Genomic DNA, 26,343 nt, shown 5'->3' on the forward strand with positions numbered 1-26,343 from the left:
GGACGACAGAGATGGCCGTTGATCATGATTGGATGACTGAAATAACGTTTCACGTACAAAATGACTTTTCATATTGGATAAGTCGTATGGACAAACATACTTTATCCAAATAATGAGGGAGACTAAAAAAGAAGATATATGATATAAACATGATCACCTTAATTATTTTATTAGCTTTAAATAAATTATATTAATTACAATAAAGTCATTAAATTAACTAATATAAAATGTAATTAAATATTTTATAAACATCCATGAGAGAAAAACAAGTATATTTTAAAAATTTTTAATAAATTCATAGATTAAAAAAAAAAAAACATAGAGATGAACATGCACAGGAGTTGAACACTAGAAAATATGAAAACTTGAAGCATAAAGGCTAAAATGAGTCGAACACATACAAAGGAATTGACATTTCCAATTGAAAAAAATGAAGACCTATAGTCAAAATGAGTTTTGCTATAGATCATAATGTTTATGGTAAGTTTCAAGTATTGGGTGGACCCTTAGGTCTACAACCATAGATGTCGTTTGACCTTTTTGTTTAGTGGACTAAACTCCCAGGAGCAAAATACCTTGGGAGTTGTCTGAGTCACGAGTCAACCTACCGAGTCACCAAACCATTGTCATACCCAAGAGTTGAGCCTAGGCTCCAACCCAACCGATCTCTTAAAAAACTGGTTTTGTTCACCCGGGTCGACTTTCTTCAATGAACCATCAACATTCAACCGTGGTCAACATTCATTTTCACCAAGGTAATAATGCGAAATTACTAATTCCATTCAAGGGCAATCTAGTCATGTAAGTTTCTAAAACTAGCCGTTAACATCTCTTATCGAGCCGTTGGTGCTCCGACAGGCTTTATGTGCTTGGTCTTGAATTTTCATTTCACCCTGACACCTAAAAATTCCAAATACAAAGAGAAACAGAAATACTATTCCAGAGTTTGAGATAGGAGGTTCCGTTTCACTATACGCGCGAATCTAAATTTCAAAGCAGTTTCAACTTTCAAAGGCGAACTCTCTCAAGTTGGTGCCGGAAGAAGAAGAGGGACGCCTTTTCTGCTTTTGGTTGGGCTGTAATTCTCTGAGACGACAAAGACTGGAATTAATAGGGTACGACTATAGCTCACACATTTGGATTCCTCTCGATTTCTTTCCTCTAATCTTCTTGTTATGAAGTTTCTGCGATTTCTACGATTCTCTGTGCGAGTTAGGGTTTGTTTAGAAAAATTGCCTGAACATCTTGAATATAGTTACACTCTAAAAAAACATTGAAATTTGAGAAGTAGATGGACTTGCTGCTGAGTGTGTAGCAAATGTGTGTATAAATTTGGGACACTACTGTTATTAAAGATGACAAGCATGATGTATGTACATTTCCTTTCTTTGGCTTTGAAAATTTTTTATGCCTACCAGATTTACTGAATCCATGGAAAATGTGAAAAACAAGGTCAGAGGGTGCGTTAAATTTATATTGGAAAATGTGGCATCCCCTAATTGAGCAAATGGACGCCAATGATTGTTCGTGAGATTTATTTGGAGTTGGTGCGGTCTTGAAAATGGGCCTCGAAATGGCTTCCGTTTTTTAGATTATGCCAATCAACACAATCAGTTCTTCCAGTTAGGTAGTGGCTACTAACTGGCCCCTGTTCTACTCATGGGAGCTCTGTCCTTTACTATTTTTCTTTGTTGCCAGTTATTTGTTTCTATCACTAGCTTCGTATATGTGCTAAATGTTGCATGCTGTCAGATATGAGGAGTTATTCATATTGTTAAGGTGTCTTGCTTTGTGCAAACAAGTCATTTGTTTGCAAAACAATTGTTACATTTTCATCTTTTATTGCAAAATTTTTGGCAGGTGCGCTTCCTTATCTTAGGTTAGTTGTCTAAAAGTGAGAGAAGCCACTGTATAATTGTCCTATTATAGTTTAGGTTTCAAAACATAGGAAGGGTTGTCCTATCTTTTGTTAGTCATTTAGGAAGAACTGACCCTACTTCAGTAGAAACAATCAAAAGTGCATTAACATGTTTGAGGTACAAACTCCAGCGCATATGAAGCATACTGGTCTGCTTGGTAGAGGTAATGATTCACATCAAACTCACTGGTCAAACATAAAAGTGACCTGCAAATGACTGAGAATAAAATTATATAGGTTTTCTGTAGATATAATAATATGAGAGTGGCTAGCTAGGCACCTTTTTCTGGTCATGGCATGTGCTAACCATGTGCTCTAGATGCTTTGGGAGGGTCTACTGGTTGTCGATGACGATGACAAATATTTTTTAGTTGTTCTACTAAATGATTTCTTCTTGATCTGGTCTCTGATTGCCTTCAAGCTGCACAACTGAAAGTCCAGATGATCTCAACCTGCACAAGAAGAATGAAATGTAGTGACTTAGGTTATAAAATGAATCTACTGTGTTACTGATAACTATTGCACCCATCTTAAAACTGATGGATCTTCTCATATCTACCTTTGGTTTTGTCAGTTTTCAAGGTTTAAGGAGATTTTTTCGAGTCACTAAAATGGCCTCCCAAACACCTGTTGCCATTCAAAATGAAAACCTACACATACAAGCAGGTAATGTTCAATCTTCAGTTTTTGGGTTTCTGGTTTAATGTGAAAGATAATTTTATCCTTATCAATGTCTATGCATTTCTTCCACTATTACTTTTTCTTTGGTAAAATATGATTTTAGAAGCATTTCACATGTAGGAAAAGGCGCTCTAGGATCAAAAGTGAATGTGCCAAAGTCAGAGCAGAAGGGTCATAAGGAGCGGAAAGCACTAGCAGATATTTCAAAGGCCAGAGAGCCTGCACTTTCCAGCACACAAAAGGTTCCTTTCTTGAAAAATAAATCTGCTCTAAGAAGTACTGGGAATGTGAAGAGTGTCCCAAAAACCTATGGTTTGTCTGAAGATGAGACAAAGAGATGCAATGGCTGGGCCAAGGAAGGGATAGAATATATATATTTCTCAGGGAATGACTTATACAACCTTCAGAGAGATGTTGCTAATAAACGTATGTTCTCTATTACTCATACAATAGCAATGGTTGCTTAAGTCACTAATGCAACTGACCTGATTAGTGTCCAAAATTTCTGACTAAAGTCTCGGTGCTGACAATTTTTAATTTTACTTTTGTTCTGCCCGCTTTTCTATTCAGGTGTGGAGAAGGAAGTTGAGTCTATAATGTCAGCTCTGGATGGATGGACACGGACAACCTATGGCCATGGAAAGCCTTTAAAGGTTTGTTGCAGAAGTCTGTTTCATATCTTTGTTTTAAGGGGTGTAAATTTTTTTGACTAATAATTAGTAGCTCTACCATGACTAATCAGACTTTGTAGATAAATAGGATTTGAATTTTGAATTGATTTTGGATATGTCCCCTGATATAAGTTTGTATTCTCATTTGTTAAATTAATGGAAAAGAGAAAAACTTCATTGACTTGATGTAATCTGAGTTCAGGAACCCCTATTTATAATAGAGGAAAGTCGTGGAGTCCAATGACAATTAAACTACCCTTGTCTCAATTACACCCAAACTCTAACACTTAAAGATAAGTCCTAGCATAATTAAATAACTCAACATAAAGATAAGTCCTAGCATAATTAAATAATTCAACATAAAGATAAGTCCTAGCATAATTAAATAACTCAACATAAAGATAAGTTCTAGCATAATTAAATAACTCAACATAAATAGAAGACTAACATAACTAAAACACCTTTAAACTGAGACTCTTCTGTGTGTTAAGATTTGTTTTCGACAACGAACGATCCGACGGAACTCTTACGGAATGCGTTGAACAGGCTAACAACACAACGAGCTCATAACTCCTACGATGGTGGACGAAACCACCACTATCTCACGGGACTGACGGAATAGTCCAAACCACCAAACGAGAGAGAGCGTTGAGCTCTTTGGTTTCTCGGCGAAGACAACGAACATGAGAGACGAATGATAAATTTTTCTTGTTGGGGTTTTTCCCCATTTCATTATGTATTTAAGCTTTAGGTTTTCCTGTTACAAAATGGCCCATTGGCCCAATACAATGCCACCCATCCCATTAAGCCTAATCTAATAACCCTATGTACATAACCCAAATTATACAACAATTATGAACATCAATTATATTTAATATACATTTTAAGTTATCATAGCATCCCGCCTCAAATTGATGCTGGTGAGTCAACCAACAACAATTTGCCAACCAAAAGATTATGTCGGGATTGAGAAAATGCTTTGGTGAAGACATTGGCTACTTGAAGATCCGAAGAAATGTACGGAAGAGATATTACCTAGCGTTCCAAAGTGTCGCGGATGGAGTGACTGTCAACCTCAATATGCTTGGTGTGCTCATGGAAAACCGGATTGGCCGCAATCTGGATAACACTTGTATTATCTGCATGAAGGATGTAGATGAGGGTTGAGGAAACTGGAGCTCAGCAAGAAGACCGCAGAGCCATATAACTTCAGAACACGCTGTAGGCATAGCGCGATACCCGACCTTGGTAGATGACTTGGACACCTGGTCTTGTTTCTTACATTTCCAAGAAATCAATGCATTCCCTAAAACATAGTAGAGTGGCGGGTATCGGGGCATCCTGCCCAATCAGCATCACTGTAGGCAACTAGACGTAACGCGGAGCCGGTAGGAAAGAATAAGCCACAAGAAGGGGAGCCGCGCAGATAGCGAATGATGCGCCGAACTGCCGCAAGATGAAGGTGCCGAGGAGATGACATAAACTGACTAACCTGATGAACAACATAGGAGATGTCCGGGCGAGTAGTAGTCAAGTATATGAGACTGTCAACCAGTCGTCGATAGATAGTCGGTTCATCAAGGAGAGTTCCTTCATCTTTCCTATATTTAACATTAACCTTCATGGGGGTAGCCACTGAAGATGTGTCCTCCAACCCAACGAGAGCAATAAGATCTTGAACTGCCGCAAAGGAAAACCTTTGGGTGTGTGATGTACCTCCAACCCTAAGAAGTATGTGAGTTGTCCAAGATCCTTCATATGAAAAGTGACATGCAACACCTTCTGAAGCTTGGTAATCAGTCCAGAGTTAGTGCCAGTAATGATGATGTCATCCACATAAACCAAGAGAATGACCATACCCGCGGCAGACTTATGATAGAAGAGAGATGAATCATACCGACTCTGGGTAAACTGGTGGAGGATAAGTGTGCCGCGAAACTTCTCAAACTAAGCCTGGGGGGCTTGAAGCCCATACAAAGGACGACGTAGCTTGTAGACATGATCAGGAAAGGATGTAGACATTCCCGAGGGAAGCTTTATGTAGACATTTTCCTGCAGATCACGGTGGAGAAAGACATTCTTCACATCCATCTGATGCAGTGGCTAGGATTGAGAAGCTGTAATGGCTAAGATGGTACGGACTGTGGTCATCTTGGCAATTGGTGCAAAAGTTGCCGCATAATCAATCCCATATTTCTGCCTGTTCCCCAGGGCCACAAGGCGTACTTTGTACCGATCCAACTGTTACGATATCTTAAAATGTATATTAGATATAATTTATGTTCATAATGTTGTATAATTTGGGTTATGTACATAGGGTTATTAGATTAGGCTTAATGGGATGGGTGACATTGTATTGGGCCCATGGGCCATTTTGTAACAGGAAAACCTAAAGCTTAAATACATAATAAAAGGGGGAAAAACCCCAACGGGAAGAATTTGATCATTTGTCTCTCGTGTTCGTTGTCTTCGCCGAGAAACCAGAGAGCTCAACGCTCTCTCTAGTTTGGTGGTTTGGACAGTTCCGTCAGTCCCGTGAGATAGTGGTGGTTTCGTCCACCACCGTAGGAGTTGTGAGCTCACTGTACCGTCAGCCTGTTCAACGCATTCGTAAGAGTTCCGTCGGATCGTTCGTTGTCGGAAACAAATCCTAACATGGTATCAGATTCGTCCGAAGATTGACAAAGCATCTCCGTCTTAAGGTTTTTCGCCCGAAGTATCCCTGTCCGATGACTTTGATTTCGGTAGCGCTTTCGGGGGTTGTCGGAAAACACCATCGGAGCTCTGAAAAGTCGTCGGAAAAGCTCCAACGGGTGGTTCCGTTGCTGGGAAGGGGGTTCTCGCCGGAAGGGGAAAAGAAAGGTTCGTTTTTTTTTCCACCCTAAACTCTGTTCGATTAAGAGGAAAATTATTTGCATAAGGTCATTCTGAAATTTTCAGAAATTTTGGGGCCGATTTGGAATCTCTGAATGTTTTGGGGTAAATTTAGAATTTCTGATATTTTGGGGGCAGATCTGGAATTTCTGAAGGTGTGGGGGTATATTTTGAATTTCTGATAAGTTGGGGGCAAATCTTGAATTTTTGAAGGTGTGGGGTCTATTTGGAATTTCTGATATTGCGGGGATCGGGAATTTTGTTGGATCCGATCTTATTATGTGAGCAGACAAGCTAGATTTCTCTCCTATTCGGTTCACGGGCTTGGGAATTTCAGTTCCGGTTATTTGTTCAGGGAAAGGGTTTATGGGTCTATTTGGAGTTTCCGAAGAGTGGGGGTATTTTGGAATTTCTGATATTGCGGGGATCGGGAATTTTGTTGGATCTGATCTTATCATGTGAGCAGACAAATTAGATTTCTCTCCTATTCAATTCACGGGCAAGAACTACGGTGCTTGGGAATTTCAGTTCCGGTTATTTGTTAAGGGAAAAGGTTTATCGGGTCATATTGATGGGTGTTGGGGGTCTATTTGGAATTTCTGATATTGCGGGGCTCGGGAATTTTGTTGGATCCGATCTTATCATGTGAGCAGACAAGTTAGATTTCTCTCCTATTCGGTTCACGGGCAAAAACTACGGTGCTTGGGAATTTCAGTTCCGATTATTTGTTTAAGGAAAGGGTTTATGGGGTCATATTGATGGGTGTGGGGGTCTATTTGGAATTTTCGAAGAGTGGGGGTATATTTGGAATTTCTGATATTACGGGGAACGGGAATTTTGTTGGATCCAATCTTATCATGTGAGCAAACAAGTTAGATTTTTCTCCTATTCGGTTCACAGGCAAAAACTACGGTGCTTGGGAATTTCAGTTCCGGTTATTTGTTCAGGAAAAGGGTTTATGGAGTCATATTGATGGGTGTGGGGGTCTATTTGGAATTTTCGAAGAGTGGGGATATTTGGAATTTCTGATATTGCGGGGATCAGGAATTTTGTTGGATCCGATCTTATCATGTGAGCAGACAAGTTAGATTTCTCTCCTATTCGGTTCACGGGCAAGAACTACGGTGCTTGGGAATTTCAGTTCCGGTTATTTGTTCAGGGAAAGGGTTTATGGGGTCATATTGATGGGTGTGGGGGTCTATTTGGAATTTCCGAAGAGTGAGGGTATATTTGGAATTTCTGATATTGCGGGGATCGGGAATTTTGTTGGATCCGATCTTATCATGTGAGCAGACAAGTTAGATTTCTCTCCTATTTGGTTCACGGGCAAGAACTACGGTGCTTGGGAATTTCATTTCTGGTTATTTGTTCAGGGAAAGGGTTTATGGGGTCATATTGATGGGTGTGGGGGTCTATTTGGAGTTTCCAAAGAGTGGGGGTATTTTGGAATTTCTGATATTGCGGGGATCGGGAATTTTGTTGGATCCGATCTTATCATGTGAGCAAACAAGTTAGATTTCTCTCCTATTTGGTTCACGGGCAAGAACTAATGTGCTTGGGAATTTTAGTTCCGGTTATTTGTTCAAGGAAAGGGTTTATGGGGTCATATTGATGGGTGTGGGGGTCTATTTGGAATTTCCGAAGAGTGAGGGTATATTTGGAATTTCTGATTGCGGGGATTGGAAATTTTGTTGGATCCGATCTTATCATGTGAGCAGACAAGTTAGATTTATCTCCTATTCGATTCACGGGCAAGAACTACGGTGCTTGGGAATTTCAGTTCCAGTTATTTGTTCAGGGAAGGGTTTATGGGGTCATATTGATGGGTGTGGGGGTCTATTTGGAGTTTCCGAAGAGTGGGGGTATTTTGGAATTTCTGATATTACGGGGATCGGGAATTTTGTTGGATCCGATCTTATCATGTGAGCAAACAAATTAGATTTCTCTTCTATTCGGTTCACGGGCAAGAACTACTGTGCTTGGGAATTTCAATTCCGGTTATTTGTTAAGGGAAAGGGTTTATGGGATCATATTGACGGGTGTGGGGGTATATTTGGAATTTTTTATATTGCGGGGATCGGGAATTTTGTTGGATCCAATCTTATCATGTGAGCAGACAAGTTACATTTCTCTCCTATTTGGTTCACGGGCAAGAACTGCGGTGCTTGGGAATTTTAGTTCCGGTTATTTGTTCAGGGAAAGGGTTTATGGGGTCATATTGATGGGTGTGGGAGTATTTGGAATTTCCGAAGAGTGGGGGTATATTTGGAATTTTTGATATTACGGGGATCGGGAATTTTGTTGGATCCGATCTTATCATGTGAGCAGGCAAGTTAGATTCCTCTCCTATTCGGTTCACGGGCAAGAACTACAGTGCTTAGGAATTTCAGTTCCAGTATTGTTCGGGGAAAGGGTTTATGGGGTCATATTGTGGGAGTGATCCGGCACCTAGCGATGCTGATGCGTTGTTAAAATGGATCATCCTGGATGCTAGAGTCATGACCTGGATACTTGGATCCATTGAGCCTCATCTAGTCCTTAATTTGAGGCCCTACAAAACTGCAACAGATATGTGGAATTACCTCCACAAGGTTTATGGGGTCATATTGTGGGAGTGATCCGGCACCTAGCGATGCTGATGCATTGTTAAAATGGATCATCCTGGATGCTAGAGTCATGACCTGGATACTTGGATCCATTGAGCCTCATCTAGTCCTTAATTTGAGGCCCTACAAAACTGCAACAGATATGTGGAATTACCTCCACAAGGTTTATCGTCAAACCAGCACGGCCCGTCGAGTTGAATATGAAATGACAAATTTCACCCAAGGCAGCCATTCCAAAATCTGTGGGTTGGCTACACTGACATTGTTTATGAGGATGTCCCTGTTGCTGCTCTCTCTGCTGTGCAAGCCGAACATGAAACCAGTAAAAGGGATCAATTCTTGATGAAGCTCCGTCCGGAATTTGAGATTACTCGATCACATCTGATGAATCGTCATTCAGTGCCGGGAGGAGCAACTCCTTGCTACTCAGGCTAGCATGGAACATCGAGTTCAGGCTGATATCTCGGCTCTTGTAGCTTATGTAGCACAAGGAGAAGGTTCGGGACACGAGTTCTGTTTAGTGCTTCCACTGCAAGGCATATGGTCACTTTGCTCAATAATGCCCCAAGAGGTCCTGTAGCTACTGTAAGAAGTTGGGTCATCACATCACAGTTTGTCCTACATGCCCTATAAGGAGGAAGAATACAACTTATCATGCCTCCACCGATACTTCTAGTTCTGCAGTATTGCCGCCTGCCGTCCCATTCACTACCATTCCAGTTCCACCAGCACCTGCAAGTTCAACCACCCTCACTCCTGAAATGGTACAACAGATGATCATATCTGCCTTTTCTACTTTTGATATCTCAGGTAAGCAGAAACTCTCTACTCAACCATGGTATTTTGATTCCGGTGCCATGACCAACAATATTGTATCTCTTTCGAATGTCAGAAAGTATGATGGCAACCTGCATATCAACACTACTGATGGCAACACTCTACCTATCAGTGCTATTGGTGATCTCTGATGTCTTTGTGTCTCCTGCCCTATCGACAAACCTTCCGTCTGTTGGTCAATTGGTTGATAAAAATTGTAATATTCAGTTTTCTCGCTCTGGCTGTGTTGTGCAGGATCAAGCGTCGGGGAAGGTGATCGCGAAGGGGCCTAAAGTGGGCTGGCTATTTTCACTTAAAGTCTTTCTATCCACTAGATCTGGCACTAAGATGTGGACGTCTAGGCCACCCCAACTCAGTTGTACTTCGTACATTGTTTAAATCGGGTTTATTAGGCAATCAAGACTGCACTTCTCTTGATACGTATTTTGACTGTTCATCATGTAAACTTGACAAAAGTAAAGGTCTACCATTTTCGCATCATGCCTCGCATGCCTCCCACTGCTTTGCCCTTATTCATAGTGATGTCTGGGGAATTGCTCCTGTTGTCTCGCATGCACAAATTAAGTACTTTGTCACCTTTATTGATGACTTTAGTTGATTTACCTGGGTTTACTTCTTACGGCTAAGTCTGAAGTTTTTGTCGTTTTTAAGAGGTTTCTTGCACTCATTGAAAAACAGTTCTCTGATCACCTTAAAGTACTCCGCTTTGACTATGGTGGCCAGTACATGTCGACGAAATTCCAGGAATTTCTTCAGAGCAAAGGCATATCTCTCAGCGTTCTTGTCCTTTGACACCACAACAAAATGGTGTTGCTGAGCAGAAAAATCGTCACCTTCTTGATATGGTACGCACCCTTCTCATTGAATCATCCGTTCCTCCTAGGTTTTGGTGTGAAACTCTCTCTACCTCCCTTCCTTTAATCAACCGCTTGCCCTCGCCTATCTTGCATCATGTCTCTCCCTTTGTTAAATTATTTGGTTGTTCGGGTGTGTTTGTTTTGTGCATTTACCTGATCATGAATGACATAAACTTACAACCCAATCAGTTATGTGTGCATTCCTTGGGTATGCTGGTTCTCAAAAGGGTTGTTTGCTATGATCCCTAGGTCGAGTCCGTGTTTCTCGGAATGTGGTCTTCTTTGAAAATCAATATTTCTTTCCATCTCAAGTTACTCTACTGTCTGCCTCTCTGTCTAGTTTGTCGAATTTTGATGAGCCTCACCCCACTGCCTCGCTGCCCCCTCCTCATCATGACTTGGCGCTTGCTTCTCCCTTTGCTCCAGCTCCCATCACTCTTCGCAGATTCACGCGTCGTTCTTACCCTCCTCCCTTGTATCTCTAGTAGCTACTTTGTCTTCTATTTCCATTCCTTCTAACTATAAATAGGCTATAACACATGAATGTTAGCGAAAGGCAATGCAAATTGTACAAGCGCTAGAGGAGAATCACACCTAGGACATTGTGGCTTGCCCTCCTACTATTCGGCCTTTTGGAAGTAAGTGGGTCTTCTTTGTCAAGCTGCGTTCAGATGGATCGTTGGATCGGTACAAAGCCCGCCTTGTGGCCCTAGGGAACAGGCAGGAATATGGGATTGATTATGAGGAAACTTTTGCACCAGTTGCCAAGATGACCACAATCCGTACTATCTTAGCCATTGCAGCATCTCAATCCTGGCCACTGCATCAGACGGATGTGAGGAATGTCCTTCTCCATAGTGATTGGCCGGAAGATGAAAGCTTCCCTCGGGTATGTCTACATCCTCTCTTGATCATGTTTGCAAGCTACGTTGTCCTTTGTATGGGCTTGGTTTGAGAAGTTTCGCGGCACACTTATCCTCCACCAGTTTACCCAGAGTCGGTATGATTCATCTCTCTTCTATCATAAGTCTGCTGTGGGCATGGTCATTCTCTTGGTTTATGTGGATGACATCATCATTATTGGCACTGACTCTGGACGGATTACCAAGCTTCAAAAGGTGTTGCATGCCACTTTTCATATGAAAGATCTTGGACAACTCACATACTTCTTAGGGTTGGAGGTACATCACACACCCAAAGGTTTTCCTTTGCGGCAGTTCAAGATCTTATTGCTCTCGTTGGGTTGGAGGACACATCTTCGGTGGCTTATGGAGGTTAATGATCCAACTATCTATCGACGATTGGTCGGGAGTCTCATATACTTGACTACTACTTGCCCGGACATCTCCTATGTTGTTCATCAGGTTAGTCAGTTTATGTCATCTCCTCGACACCTTCATCTTGTGGCAGTTCAGTGCATCATCCGCTATCTGCGCGGCTCCCCTGCTCGTGGCTTATTCTTTCCTACCGGCTCCGCAATACGTCTGGTTGCCTAGATTGGGCAGGGTGCCTCGATACCCGCTGCTCTACTACAGGCTGGTGTATGTTTTTAGGGGATGCATTGATTTCTTGGAAATGTAAGAAACAAGACCGGATGTCCAAGTCATCTACCGAGGCCGAGTATCGCGTGTTCTGAAGTTATATGGCTTCGCAATCTTCTTGCTGAGCTCCCGTTTCCTCAGCCCTCATCTACTCCGCTTCATGCAGATAATACAAGTGCTATCTAGATTGCGGCCAATTCGATTTTCCATGAGTGCACCAAGCATATTGAGGTTGACTGTCACTCTATCCACGACACTTTGGAGCGCCGGGTAATATCTCTTTCATACATTTCTTTGGATCTTCAAGTGGCCGATGTCTTCACCAAAGCATTGTCTTAATCCCGACATAATTTTTTGGTTGGCAAATTGTTGCTGGTTGACTCCCCAGCATCAGTTTGAGGGGGGATGTTACGATATCTTAAAATGTATATTTGATATAATTTATGTTCATAGTTATTGTATAATTTGGGTTATGTACATAGGGTTATTAGATTAGGCTTATTGTATTGGGCCCATCAGCCATTTTGTAACAGGAAAACCTAAAGCTTAAATACATAATGGAAGGGGGAAAAACCCCAACGGGAAGAATTGATCATTCGTCTCTCGTGTTCGTTGTCTTCGCCGAGAAATCAGAGAGCTCAACGCTCTCTCTCGTTTGGTGGTTTGGATTGTTCTGTCAGTCCTGTGAGATAATGGTGGTTTTGTCCACCACCGTATGAGTTGTGAGCTCGCTGTGCCGTCAGCGTGTTCAACGCATTCTGTAAGAGTTCTGTCGGATCGCTTGTTGTCGGAAACAAATCTTAACACCAACGATCCATCTGAACGCAGCTTGACGGAGAAGACCCACTTACTTCCAAGAGGCTGAATAGTAGGAGGGCAAGCCACAATGTCCCAGGTGTGATTCTCCTCTAGCGCTTGTAGTTCAGTTTGCATTGCCTTTCGCCAACACTCATGTGCCATAGCCTGTTTATATAGCCAGAAGGAATGGAAATAGAAGACAAAGTAGCTACCAGAGATACAGGGGAGGGAAAACCATACCTGGCAGGAGGGTAAGAATGACGCGTGGATCTGCGAAGAGTGATGGGAGCAGGAGCAGTGGGGTGAGACTCATCAAAGCTCCACAAACTAGACAGAGAGCAGACAGTAGAGTAATTTGAGATGGAAAGAAATATTGATTTTCAAAGACTACATTCCGAGAAACACGGACTCGACGCGTCTGGGGATCATAGCAAACATAGCCCTTTTGAGAACTGGCCTACCCAAGAAATGTACACATAAGTAATTGGGTTGTAAGTTTATGCCGTTCATGATCAAGTAAATGCACAAAACGTCCGAAGATCAGTGTAGGACGAAGAATAACCAAATAATTTAACAAAGGGAGAGACATGATGCAAGTAGGCGGTTGATTAAATGAACGGAGGTAGAGAGAGCTTCACACCAAAACCTAGGAGGAACGAATGATTCAATGAGAAGGGTGCGAACCATATCAAGAAGGTGACGATTTTTCCGCTCAGCAACACCATTTTGTTGTGGTGTTGAGGGACAAGAATGCTGAGTCATGTACTCGCTGCCAGAGTCAAAGTGGAGTACTTTAAGGTGAGCAGAGAACTGTGTCACAAAAACAACAAAAACTTCAGACTTAGCCCGTAAGAAGTAGACCTAGGTAAATCGACTAAAGTCATCAATAAAGGTGACAAAGTACTTAATTTGTGCATGCAATACAACATGAGAAATTCCTCAGACATCACACTATAAATAAGGTCAAAGCAGTGAGAGGCATGCGAGGCATGATGCGAAATGGTAGAACTTTACTTTTGCCAAGTTTTGCATGATGAACAGTCAAAATAAGTATTAAGAGAAGTACAATCTTGATTGCCTAATAAACCCGATTTAAACAATGTACGAAGTACAACTGAGTTGGGGTGGCCTAGACGTCTATGCCACATCTTATTGCCAGATCTAACAAGCAAAAGTGGAAATAGTTTGCCCACTTTAGGCCCCTTCGCGATCCTGCATAACATATCCAGAGCGAGAAAATTGAATATTACAGTTTTTATCAACCAATTGACCAATAGACAGAAGGTTTGTCGATAGGGCAGGAGACACAAAGACATCAGCTAAAGAAGGAGAGAGATCACCAACAACACTAATAGGCAGAGTGTTGCCATCAGCAGTGTCGCTGTGAAGGTTGCCATCATACTTTCTGACATTCGAAAGAGATACAACATTGTTGGTCATGTGGTTAGAGTCTCCGGAATCAAAATACCATGGTTGAGTAGAGAGTTTCTGCTTACCTGAGATACCAAAAGTAGAAAAGGCAGATATGATCATCTGTTGTACCATTTCAGGAGTGAGTGTGGTTGAACTTGCAGGTGCTAGTGGAACTGGAATGGTAGTGACTGGGACGGCAGGCGGCAATGTTGTAGAACTAGAAGTACCGGTGGAGGCATGATAAGATGTATTCTTCCTCCTTTCAGGGCGTGTTAGACAAACTGCGATGTGATGACCCAACTTCTTGCAGTAGCTACAGGACCTCTTGGGGTATTCCTAAGCAAAGTGACCATATGCCTTGCAGTGGAAGCACTGAACAGAACTCGTGTCCCGACCCGTATTTCTTCCTTGTGCTACATAAGCTACAGGAGCCGAAATATCAGCCTGAACTCGATGTTCCATGCTAGCCTGAGTAGCAAGGCGCTGCTCCTCCTGGAGAAGTTCACTCAAGCAGGCATCCAGTGACGGCACTGGATGACTATTCATCAGATGTGATCGAGCAATCTCAAATTCCGGACGGAGCTTCGTCAAGAATTGATCCCTTTTACTGGTTTCATGTACGGCTTGCACAGCAGAGAGAGCAACAACAGGGACATATCCTCATAAACAATGTTAGTGTAGTCAGCCCACAAATTTTGGAAGTCCGAGAAATATTCTTCGATGGAACGACTGCCTTGGGTGAAATTTGCCATTTCATATTCAACTTGAAATAGACGGGCCGTGCTGGTTTGATGATAAACCTTGTGGAGGTAATTCCACATATTTGCTGCAGTGTTGTAGGGCCTCAGATTAAGGACTAGATGAGGCTCAATGGATCTAAGTATCCAGGTCATGACTCTAGCATCCAGGATGATCCATTTTGACAATGCGTTAGCATCGCCAGGTGCTGGATCACTCCCATCAATATGACCCCAAAACCCTTTCCCTAAACAAATAACCGGAACTAAAATTCCCATGCACCGTAGTTCTTGCCCGTGAACCGAATAGGAAAGAAATCTAACTTGTCTGCTGACATGATAAGAGCGGATCCAACAAAATTCCCGATCTACCCCTGCAATATTAGAAATACCCCCACTCTTCGGAAATTCCAAATAGAAACCCCCACACCTTCAGAAATTCGAAATATACCCCCACACCTTCAGAAATTCTAGATCTGCCCCCAAAATATCAGAAATTCTAAATTTACCCCAACACCTTCAAAAATTTCAAATCGGCCCCCAAAATTTATGAAAATTTTCCTCTTAATCGAACGGAGGGCGGAAAAAAAAATGAACCTTTTCCCCTTCCGGTGAGAACTCCTTTCCCGGTGAGAACCCTTCCCGGCAACAGAACCCTTCCCGGCAACGGAACCACCCGTTGGAGCTTTTCCAACGACTTTTCCGAGCTCCGATGGTGTTCTCCGACAACCCCCGAAATCGCTGCCAAAATCAGAGTCGTCGGACAGCGTAGGTCGTCGAACAGGGATACTTGGAGCTTTTCCAATGACTTTTCCGAGCTCCGATGGTGTTCTCCGACAACCCCCGAAATCGCTGCCAAAATCAGAGTCGTCGGACAGCGTAGGTCGTCGAACAGGGATACTTCGGGCAAAAACCTTTGGACGGAGATGCTTTATCAATCTTCAGACGAATCCAGCTCTGATACCATGTTAAGATTTGTTTCCGACAACGAATGATCTGACGGAACTCTTACGGAATGCGTTGAACAAGCTGACAGCACAACGAGCTCACAACTCCTACAGTGGTGGACGAAACCACCACTATCTCATAGGACTGACGGAACAGTCCAAACCACCAAACGAGAGAGCATTGAGCTCTCCGGTTTCTCGGCAAAGACAATGAACACGAGAGATGAATGATAAATTCTTCCCATTGGGGTTTTTCCCCCTTTAATTATGTATTTAAGCTTTAGGTTTTCCTGTTACAAAATGGCCCATGGGCCCAATACAATGCCACCCATCCCATTAAGCCTAATCTAATAACCCTATATACATAACCCAAATTATACAACAATTATGAACATAAATTATATCTAATATACATTTTAAGAATTCGTAACACTGTGAGACCTCCTTCTATGAGACTCCGATAAAACTCCACCATATTCATTCAATCTCTATGAAACTTCTTAGTGTGAGAGTCCTGTAAGAACCTTCCCTATCTTCTCTTCAGCAGTCCCTCTCAAGCTGGGAGGTAATGACAGTGATCCCAACTTGAACCAAATAATATAGATGTTGTAACAAGCTCCTCCATCACGGTGTCCCAACACCGGACACTGACTTTCAAAGGTAGAAATGAGTGATAAAACATAAAGTGGTAATAATCACTAAAGTGGGTAATGCCTGTCATTAATAAGACAACGATAAAAGACCCAGAAGTACCAATAAAAAGTCTCAATGAACTTGAAACACGCATATAAATAAAAGGGACCAAACAAAGCAATGCCTTAAAAGGGTTTGGCCAAAGAGGAGAGACAAATAAAGGACGGTAGGAGTCAGTCAGCCAAATAACAATAACTTGATAATGGGAATCAAAGGAAGATAAGATGATGTGGCGACAATGTTCTTTATTCAAATCTTCATCAGAATAACCAATGCTGACAATAGTCAGAAACTAAGGAGTCTTTCCATAATAATGTCTCAGTCAAAGAGACACAATAGGAACAATGGATATGGGCCAAGGAGATGTCTATTTTTACGTTCAGCTACCCCATTTTGTTGTGGTGTATAAGGGCAGGATGTTTGATGGGTAATACCATGAGAAACACAAAATATTGAAAATTTATGGTTAAGATATTCTAACCATTGTCATTACAAAGTACATGAACACAAGCACCAAATTGATTTTTATTTCATTGAAAAAATTGAGGAAATACATCAAATACTTCAGAGTTCTCCCCAAGTGACTCTACTGAAATCATCAATGAATGACACAAAATACTTAAAACCAAATGGGCTAGGAACCCGACATGGAGCCCATACATTAGTGTGGACTAATTCAAACAACTTGGTGCTTTGACTAGAACTAACTAGGAAACCGGAGCGACGATGCTTTCCCAACTGATAGGATTCACAATCAAATGAAATATCGGCTGACAAAGAAGGAAAAGACTGAACTGGAGCAACGATGCTTTCCCAACTGACAGGATTCACAATCAAATGAAATATCGACTGGCAAAGAAGGAAAAGACTGAACTGGAGCGACGATGCTTTCCCAGCTGACATGATTCACAATCAAATGAAATATCGACTGACAAATAAGGAAAAGATTGATGAACTTAGCAGTGAGGGATGTCCCAAGTGTAGATGTCACATGTAAGAAGAATCTACAGTAGTGAGAGTTACAACTTGAGAAACAAATACATCATCCAGCATGTAGAGCCCTCCCTACTCATGTCCTAAACCAATCGTTCTCTTCGTCCGCAAGTCTTTGAAAACACAAAAAGTAGGATAAAAGGTTACTGAACAGTTTAAGGATTTAGTTATATGACTCACAGACAAGAGATTAACTGGAAACTTTGGTACAAATAAAACAAAATCTAAGGATATTTGTGGAGTAGTGTGAACTATACCCTCCCCCTGAATGGGAGAGGTGGATCCATCAGCTAAAGTAACTCGACGGTATGAATGAGATGGATTAATGGACTGAAATTCTGACATGTGTGTAGAGGCTCCTGAATCAATGATCCAAGAATGGGAATGAGACATATTCAGTGCATTCATACCTGCACTAGCCATTGTGGCACTCGCTGAGGAAGAAGGAGGAGTTTCGATAGTCTGAGAAGTAGTAGATGAAACAGTCAGTTGACCCAGTCGCTGTAATAACTGCTGAATTTTCTCATAGGATCCAGTGTGTGAGGAGGCATCCTTATCTGAGATTATAGAGTTGGCCCAGGTAGGTTTACCAAAATTTTCCCAACATTTTTCAGAAATATGATTAGTCCTACCACAATAAACACATTTCTGATCCCCCCGATCATTTCGGCCATGACCACGGGTTGTGTAAGAGCGACCTCTACCTTTATTATTACCACAATGAAACTAACCATCACCTCTATTATTACCACGGGTTGTGTAAGAGCGACCTCTATCTCTATTATTACCACAATGAAACTGACCATCAAGCTTACCAGAAGATTGAAGGTTGAGAGCAGTTGCTTCTGAGAGAGCTCCACCTGACTCATTCTTATTTACTAATGCACCTTCAGCTTGAAAAACTTTGTTAAAGGCTTGCTCAAGGATGGTGACATCCTCATTGACCAACAGCTGAGCTCTAATAGCATCATACTCGTGCACCAAACCATCCAAAAATCAGGCTACTTGAATCTGATTTTCTTTCGTAGTCTTCAACATTCATAGTAAATGGATGAAATATACTAATCTCCTGTAGTACTCCCCTCATCTCAGTGAAATAATTTGTCATTGATCTACCTTCAAGTTTCATATTAAAAACTTCACATATAACTCATAGATCCTTGACAAATTACTTTCTTGAGACAAACTAGAAGGCAATGTAGTCCACATTGCCTTAACAGTACTGCAACTCAAAATCTGATCTCTAAATCTGGATTTCATACTGTTGACCAACCAGGTCATTACTAAATTATCTTCTGCCACTCAATCTTCAGTAACAGGTACCGGGGAACATCATTTATATATTTTGCCATTCTTCTGACCCTCAAATACATCAAAACTGATTCATTTTACATAATTTGATCCATTCAATCGGATCGTTATCTGAATAGATTAAGAGAATTTCACATCTGAGCTTTCAGCAAACCGTGTACTAGAACCAGCCATTAAATATCACCAAACACCACAATTCAGTATACTTGAGCGTCAATTAACCAAAGGGAAGCAATTTTCCCAAATAGTTATGCTTGGGTAGTCAAGTGGGCCCCACACCAAATTCAATTAGGGTAATTTAACACCCAATTCATTCAATTTAGAACCAATAGTGATCAATACAAGCAATTGAGACCATAAATCGATGAAAAAACCTAATTGCAAGAAACCAGGATGATGTAGGCTATATGGATGCGGGTAGATTTGAGAAATTTCCTCAAATTGGGATCATCAAACACTTCTAAATCCTAATAATCATTAGCCAACAGGCTAAGCAAAAAATTGGAATTTCTACCCTACCAATCCAGAAATATGGGAAAAACCTTCAAGGAGGTTGTAGAAGAGGAAAAAGATTTCTGGAATAGGAGCAACTTTGATGCCTTGGAAGCCGAGCCAAAAAGGCCCTTCTTGCTTCTTATAATCAGGGTTTAAGTGAAAATTTACAAAAGGACAAAAATACCTCTCAATAATTAAAATTACATATTTTAGGAGATAGTTCAACCTGAGGCAACAACTTTTGCCATCAAGAATTCAAGCAAGAAAGGTGGTTTATACGTGTGAAAAATGTAACAAAGACAATCATAACGCGACAAATTGATAGGCACATTTGAAGTGCACTTATTGTGGATGGAAGGGTCACATAGTTGATTTTTGTTGAATACTCAAGATTACAGAATCAACTAAGCACACAAACAAGAAGAACATCTCCAACTCCAACTCTTTCCCTTTACTCAGGAGCAATGCCAACAAATCCTACAAATGCTCAGTAATAACAAGTCCTCCATGGCAAATTATGGGGGTAACTCCTCAACCCATGATAAACTTTCAGATACAACCCTCTACTTCTCCTCTCAAAGTAAGAAAGCCACATGGATCCTTGATAGTGGAGCAACTGATCAAATTGTTTTCTGTCCTGAATTGCATACAACTTGGAGTGTTGTTAAGAACAGAATAGTGGAATTACACACGTTGGTCAAGTAGTTTCTCTTTTAGTTTGGTTCTTCGTAATGTTTTATATGTCCCAATTTTCCAATTAAACCTCATTTCCATAAACAAACTTATTTATCATTCTCTCTATATCATCGTATTCCTTACTCATTTTTCTGCAGTACAGGAATTGAACAGAAGAGTCTCTACTACCTTTGATCACCCACAAAAATCATCTTGTTATTCTGTACATTCTCCTTCTGGTTTTTTGACATCAACGTGTCTCGGGCATCCTTCAAATAAAGTATCTGTTTCATTTCCTTTTTTTAATAAACACTCTTGTAGTTCAAACAATCGTATGGTTTGCCCCTTACAAATTAGATTGCCATTTTTTTAGCACAATCTCTAGTAAATCATCTTTTGAAATGTTGCATGTTGATATTTGGGGGGTTACCAAATTGCATCTATTTCTGGGGCCCAATATTTCCTCACCATAGTTGATGACTTTACTAGGTGCACATGAATTTATTTGATGCACCACAAATCTGAAATTCAGACTCACTTGACTAATTTTATTAGTATGGTAAAAACCCAATTTTCTTCCAAGGTCAAAGTTGTGCGTAGTGATAATGACTCTGAATTTACTCTTGCAGCCTACTACTTATCCTCCAAACAAGTTGTGTTTATACCCCGCAACAAAACGGGGTAACAAAACGCAAACATAGACACCTGCTAAACATGACACGAGTGCTTTTGCAAGCCCATCTTCCTAAAAGATTTTGGGAGGGATGCCATTTTAACTACTGCTTATCTCATAAATCGGATACCTACCCCAAATTTGCAAGGTAAAACACCTTATGAGCAGTTATTTAATACTATACCTAATTACTCACATTTACGAGTATTTGCAAACATGTTTTGCCTCCACTTATGCCCACAAACCATCCAAATTTGATGTGCGTACAATTCGTTGCATTTTTTTTAGGTACCCTTATGGACAAAAAGGATACAGAATATGATCTTGAACTCCATAGAGTGTTTTTATCCTGAGATGTTACTTTCTATGAAAAATACTTCCCTTTTAAACACTTTTCTGTTGCCATTGAGAGTCGCATGATTCCTCCTCCCATAACATCTACTTTTTATGATGTTCCTATATACCAGACTCAATTAGAAAGTCATGAAATTGCAAATATTGATAATGCTCATTCCCCTCACATACGAAGTCCCACTCCTAGGCCACCCCCTGCTTGTCGCTTCTCTACTAGACCAATTAAGTGACCCAACTTCCTTCAAAATTTTCATGTGGAAGCGACCCTACCGTCACAGCCTGAACAATCATTTGTCTCCATTGTGGTCACCACATCAAGTACACCTTATGAACCCTTTCAAATTCCTTCTTATGCTCATTTAACAACCTCTCATAAAGTTTTTGCTAATTCATTAACCATTACCAATTAACCAACTAGTTTCTTACAGGCCATAATAGCGTTAAGCCATGCATAATGAAATTCAAGCACCGTCGAGTGTTACAAAGCCCACTTGGTCGCCAAAGGATATAACCAGGTTGAAGGACTCGATTATCAAGACACGTTCGCCCTACGTGTTTAACTGAGTGTCTCCGCTATTCAAGGATAACATCTTTACCAACTAAACGTCAACAATGTGTTCTTACATGGTGATCTTGATGAAGATGTATACATGTCCCTACTTCCAGGTTTTGGATGAAAGGGGGAGACTAGAGTGTGCAAACTTTACAAGTCATTATAAGGCTTGAAACAAGCTTCTAGACAGTGGTTTTTGAAGTTTTCCACAGCCCTAAAGACTGTTGGGTTTCATCAATCAAAGGTAGACTACTCATTATTCGTCCAATCCCACAAGGGAAGTTTTACGACAATACTTGTGTATGTTGATGACATGGTTTTGGCAGGTAACAATCTACAACAAATTGAAGATGCAGTTCAAACTTAAGGATCTTGGTCAACTCAAATACTTCTTGGGCCATAAAAGTAGCAAGGTCTTCAAAGGGGATTTCCCTCTCCTAAAGGAAATATGCTTTGGAGATATTAGAAAATGCTGGATTTCTAGGAGCTAAACCTACAAGGTTCCCAATGGAGCAAAACTTGGCTCTTACTCCTAAATGATCCTTTATCATACAGGCGTCTTGTGGGAAGATTGATCTACTTTCCCTCTACTAGACTAGTTCTGGTCTACGTCGTCTATGTTTTAAGCCAATTTATGAAAAAACCACGAACTCCACACCTTGAGGCAGCACATAGAGTCCTTGGATGCTTGAAACAAACTCTAGGACAAGGTATTCTATTATCCTCCATAATTAGACTCCAATTCAATGCATTTTGTGATGCAGATTGGGCTCGCTGCAAGGACACAAGAAGGTCAGTAACAAGGTCACCCATTTCTTGGAAAACAATGAAGGAAACAACGGTGGCTCGATCAACTGCCTAGGCAAAATATCGTTCTATGGCTACTACATGTTGCGAAATTACTTGGTTGAAGAATGTTTTGAAGGACTTGGAAATCATACATACTCAGTCGGTCTTGTTGTACTGTAACAACCAAGTTGCTCTACACATTGCCTCAAACCCGGTCTTGCATGAGTGAACCAAGCACATTAAAATTGATTGTAACTTAGTTCATGAAAAGATTCAAGCAGGCATGATTAAGACAATACACATGTGAACCAACAACCAAAATGCAGACTTATTCACTAAGGCGTTGAGTTCGTCCCAATTTGAGGCATTATTTGACAAGTTGGGGTATCATGAACATATACTCCAACTCGAGGGGGAGTGTTAAAGATAAAGATTGAAGATATGAAATCTTGTAGATAAATAGGATTTGAATTTTGATTTGATTCTGGATATATCCCTTTGTATAAATTTGTATTCTCATGTCATAATCAAATCGGATAATTGAAATCTATTAGACTTCAAAATTTTCAGGATCCTCAAAATTTCATGTTTTGCCTCAAGAAAAACCTTCCATTTTATTCTTTCCACATTGTGATGCAAATCAAGGAACATTAAAGGAACTTCAGTTATGCCTGAAAGCTTCGCTGAAGTCTGAATCTGTTGAAACCATTAATTTATGTTAATACAAGAAAGTTAGAAGTGTATGATAGAGATTTTGAACAAAGCCATACAACTACTGAACAATGACACTGGGTTAGTTGCTGGCAAATTAGTTGAAAGTTGGAGAAAGGGAAGTGACAATCTATCAATCATGTTGTTAGTTTACTTTCTGGATTAGATACTCTATTCTAGAGCCCCATGATAAAAAAAGTTATGAAAAGAAAGAGTATTGGCATAAGACTGGCACAGATCCTCTTAATCGATTATATTGTGGTTTTTCCAGGAAGGTGAAGAAAGTGAAGATTTTTGCTGGGAGCTGGATCCAGAAATGTTGCTTCCAAGTCTAAAATCTGACTCTACCTCTGGTCTCTCTCTCTCTCTTACTAGTTTACACTTCAAGTCTCTCCCTCTCTCTCTCTCTCTAGTTTACACATCTTACTTGGAATTGCAACTTTTCAGGCAACTCAGAAGCAGATGCACCTTTTCTTGATGAATTCAAAGAGCTGAGGCCGTTCCGAGACTACTCATTTGTGTTCAAGTTGGAAGAGGACCATGAACATGACGCCGATGTAATCATGTGAGATGCTGGCATCTATTCTGGCTGCTTGGAGGCTGTTGTGATTAGTTCGTGTTGTCCCTTGTCATCTCATGTGTGTAAGAGACCTTCGCTTGCGTCTTTTTTTGTCTTATGAACGAAAGGTCATTTTTATGACCTTCTTTTGCCTGAACGTAGTTCGAATTGATGTAACATTTTGGTGACCTTGGAGCGCGACAAGTAGGGGGTGAATTTGCATTCATCACCATCTTTAGCAACAATAGCTTCTTGGAATGATAGTGTGCAAAAATCAGAAAATCTTATGCTCCTGGAGTGAAAAGCTGTGTTTTGTCCTTGAATGAGATCAATCACTTCCATAATTTTTTTTTCCTTTTTTCTTTGTGGTTGTGATGGTGGTGGGTGGTGAGATTTTTTTGGTGTCAACAAATCATCTCTCAACATATTTTTGTTTAAATAAACTCTTTAATTGATTAGAGGGAAGGCAATTTAAAGGCACAGTGAAGTTGGTTACCGGACGATGGAAAATAGGCTCGCTGCTGGTCACCCTATTGATGCATCGGTACTGGAAATATCCAAAGTTTAACACAATGTGCTCAGAGAATCGTGGGTCTGTTTGGGTTTCTCTAATGTGAACCTCACCAGGAACTGTACTCGAGCACTGGAAAACTAGGTCTGTTTATAGGTACTTCTTGAGCAGATTACTGTGAATCCAGGAAACTTCCCAGAGAAAGTTAGAACTTTTCAGGTAATATGTGATGTCCTTACTTTGGTTTGCCAAGTGTATGTACCCTGTTGGTCGGACTCCTGTTTTATAGCATGAATGTTTCCTCTGCTTGGATGCATTACTTATTAATAGAATCCTCATGTTATAAAACTTGAGTCAATGCTTTGCTTTGGGATCTCTGAAGGCTTTTTAATGACTTTGATGGAGAAACCTTGAATGTTCTTAAAAATGAGGAAACTCAAAATCTCAGTCTTCCCTTGATATAGATTAAATTAAAATCTTTAAATGAGGGAAAAAAATTAAGCCAAACTCTGATCTTCCTTTTTAGCTCATCAAAGTTGCCACCCTAACCTTATAGTTATAGAGAAACCAAACCACTTTGTTATAGAGAAGTTTGGAAGAGGGGAATTTCAATTTTCTACAATTAAGTACTTTGTTTGTTTATGTTTGTTCATTGCTAGGTCCTGAGAGGATGCTTTTCTTCAATATTCTAATAGACTCTTATGGAATGCAAGATTATTAATCTTTTAACTAGTCTTCAAGGTTATGTGTCTTTTGTCAAAAACATTTTGAAATACTAAGCAGCTTTAATTTAGCAGTTATCTCAATTATTTGATCTTTTTTGTAGTTTTTTTTCTCATATTCAATGGTGATTGGAATTAGTTCCCCAAGTCTTCATAGCTCCCACTCTCTCTTTTCATAGAAAGCCTATGTGAATTGGCACAGGGAATTGGGTATGAACTGGCGAAGACTCACTGGAAAGGAGTATGCTATGATACCACAAAATCAATCTGTACATTCACCATTTTTCTTCTTTCTTAGTTGAAAAGGTCTTGAATTGCTTTTGTTATATATTGTCATTGGCTTTGAAGTTATGGTGATTGCAATTTGTTTATTGTTTACTCATGTTTATATAATTTTCAAAAAAAAAAAAAACTAATTCAGAACAAATAACAGAAGCAATTTGAGAAACTTACCCCATACAATGTGTCTCTCTCTCTCTCTCTCACACACATTCAACCTAGGGATTCAATAATTCCTAATTATTATTAATCATACTTATATTGAAAGACTAAAATACCCTTATGCAAAACCCTTCTAAAGATTTGCCCCAGTCTTTCAACAAATTTGACATATGGAGTAGAAAACTTACCACTCAATATTGCATCTCTAATAAATTGACAATCCACTTCAAAATGGTTTGTTCTTTCACAAAAATAAACATAGTAGCTTGATTGTCACTCATCTCTGTAAGAACAATGACTGATACACCAAACTCCTTCAATAAAGACTTCGCCTACATAAGCTTACATGTTGTATGGGCTATAACTCTGTACTCTCCATTTCAGTACTAAACATGCGTATTGCTATTGGCTTTAAACTCTTCCATGTTACAAGATTTCTTCCAATAAATGTACAAAAATCACTAGCAGACCTCCTATTAAGTTTACATCTAACATAATTAAAATTTGAATATGAGGTCTAAACAATAACCCCTTTTCAGGTGACTAATCAAATACCCTATAATTCTATATATGTCTTCACAAGAATAACTTGAGGAGACTCATAAATCAACTTACGAAACTAATTTCAAAAGAGATATATTTTTGAGTTATGGTGGCGTACAATAGTTTTCCAATCAATTTATGTCTTAGATTATCAACATCGATGAATGACCAAGATTGAAGGAATCTAATCACCAGTTGACCAATGGTAAAAGTCAAAATTCTTTATGATCAAAGTACAAAGATTTTATCAAACAATCAATCAATTGTCAAAATCAAAGTTTTGATCTAAATCTGGATCGATTATTGAGATCAAATCCCAATCAACGGTCAATATGAAGTCAATTTTATAAACCATTGCCAACAACAAATTAGATAATAATGTCACCTAAGTGTCACCTAAATGCTACATAAGCAAAGGAGATGGAGCATAGTTGACATAT

General features: G+C 40.2%; 1 protein-coding gene across 1 annotated transcript; it reads left to right on the forward strand.

The window, feature by feature from the left end:
- The first annotated feature begins 887 nt into the window (after nucleotides 1-887).
- LOC137966503 (uncharacterized) lies at nucleotides 888-25,118 on the forward strand. Its single transcript, XM_068813143.1, has 7 exons — nucleotides 888-1,115; nucleotides 2,493-2,584; nucleotides 2,720-3,025; nucleotides 3,170-3,252; nucleotides 23,399-23,480; nucleotides 23,575-24,416; nucleotides 25,099-25,118. The coding sequence occupies exons 2-6, from the start codon at nucleotides 2,530-2,532 to the stop codon at nucleotides 23,694-23,696; spliced, it is 648 nt and encodes a 215-aa protein (XP_068669244.1). The 5' UTR covers nucleotides 888-1,115; nucleotides 2,493-2,529; the 3' UTR covers nucleotides 23,697-24,416; nucleotides 25,099-25,118.
- Nucleotides 25,119-26,343: the final 1,225 nt, after the last annotated feature.

The sequence above is a fragment of the Aristolochia californica genome, unplaced genomic scaffold (genome assembly GCF_029961685.1).
Source record: "Aristolochia californica isolate CCGP_79_NKW_82.1479 unplaced genomic scaffold, dmAriCali1.0.hap1 SCAF_5, whole genome shotgun sequence".
In the NCBI taxonomy this organism is placed as follows: domain Eukaryota; kingdom Viridiplantae; phylum Streptophyta; class Magnoliopsida; order Piperales; family Aristolochiaceae; genus Aristolochia; species Aristolochia californica.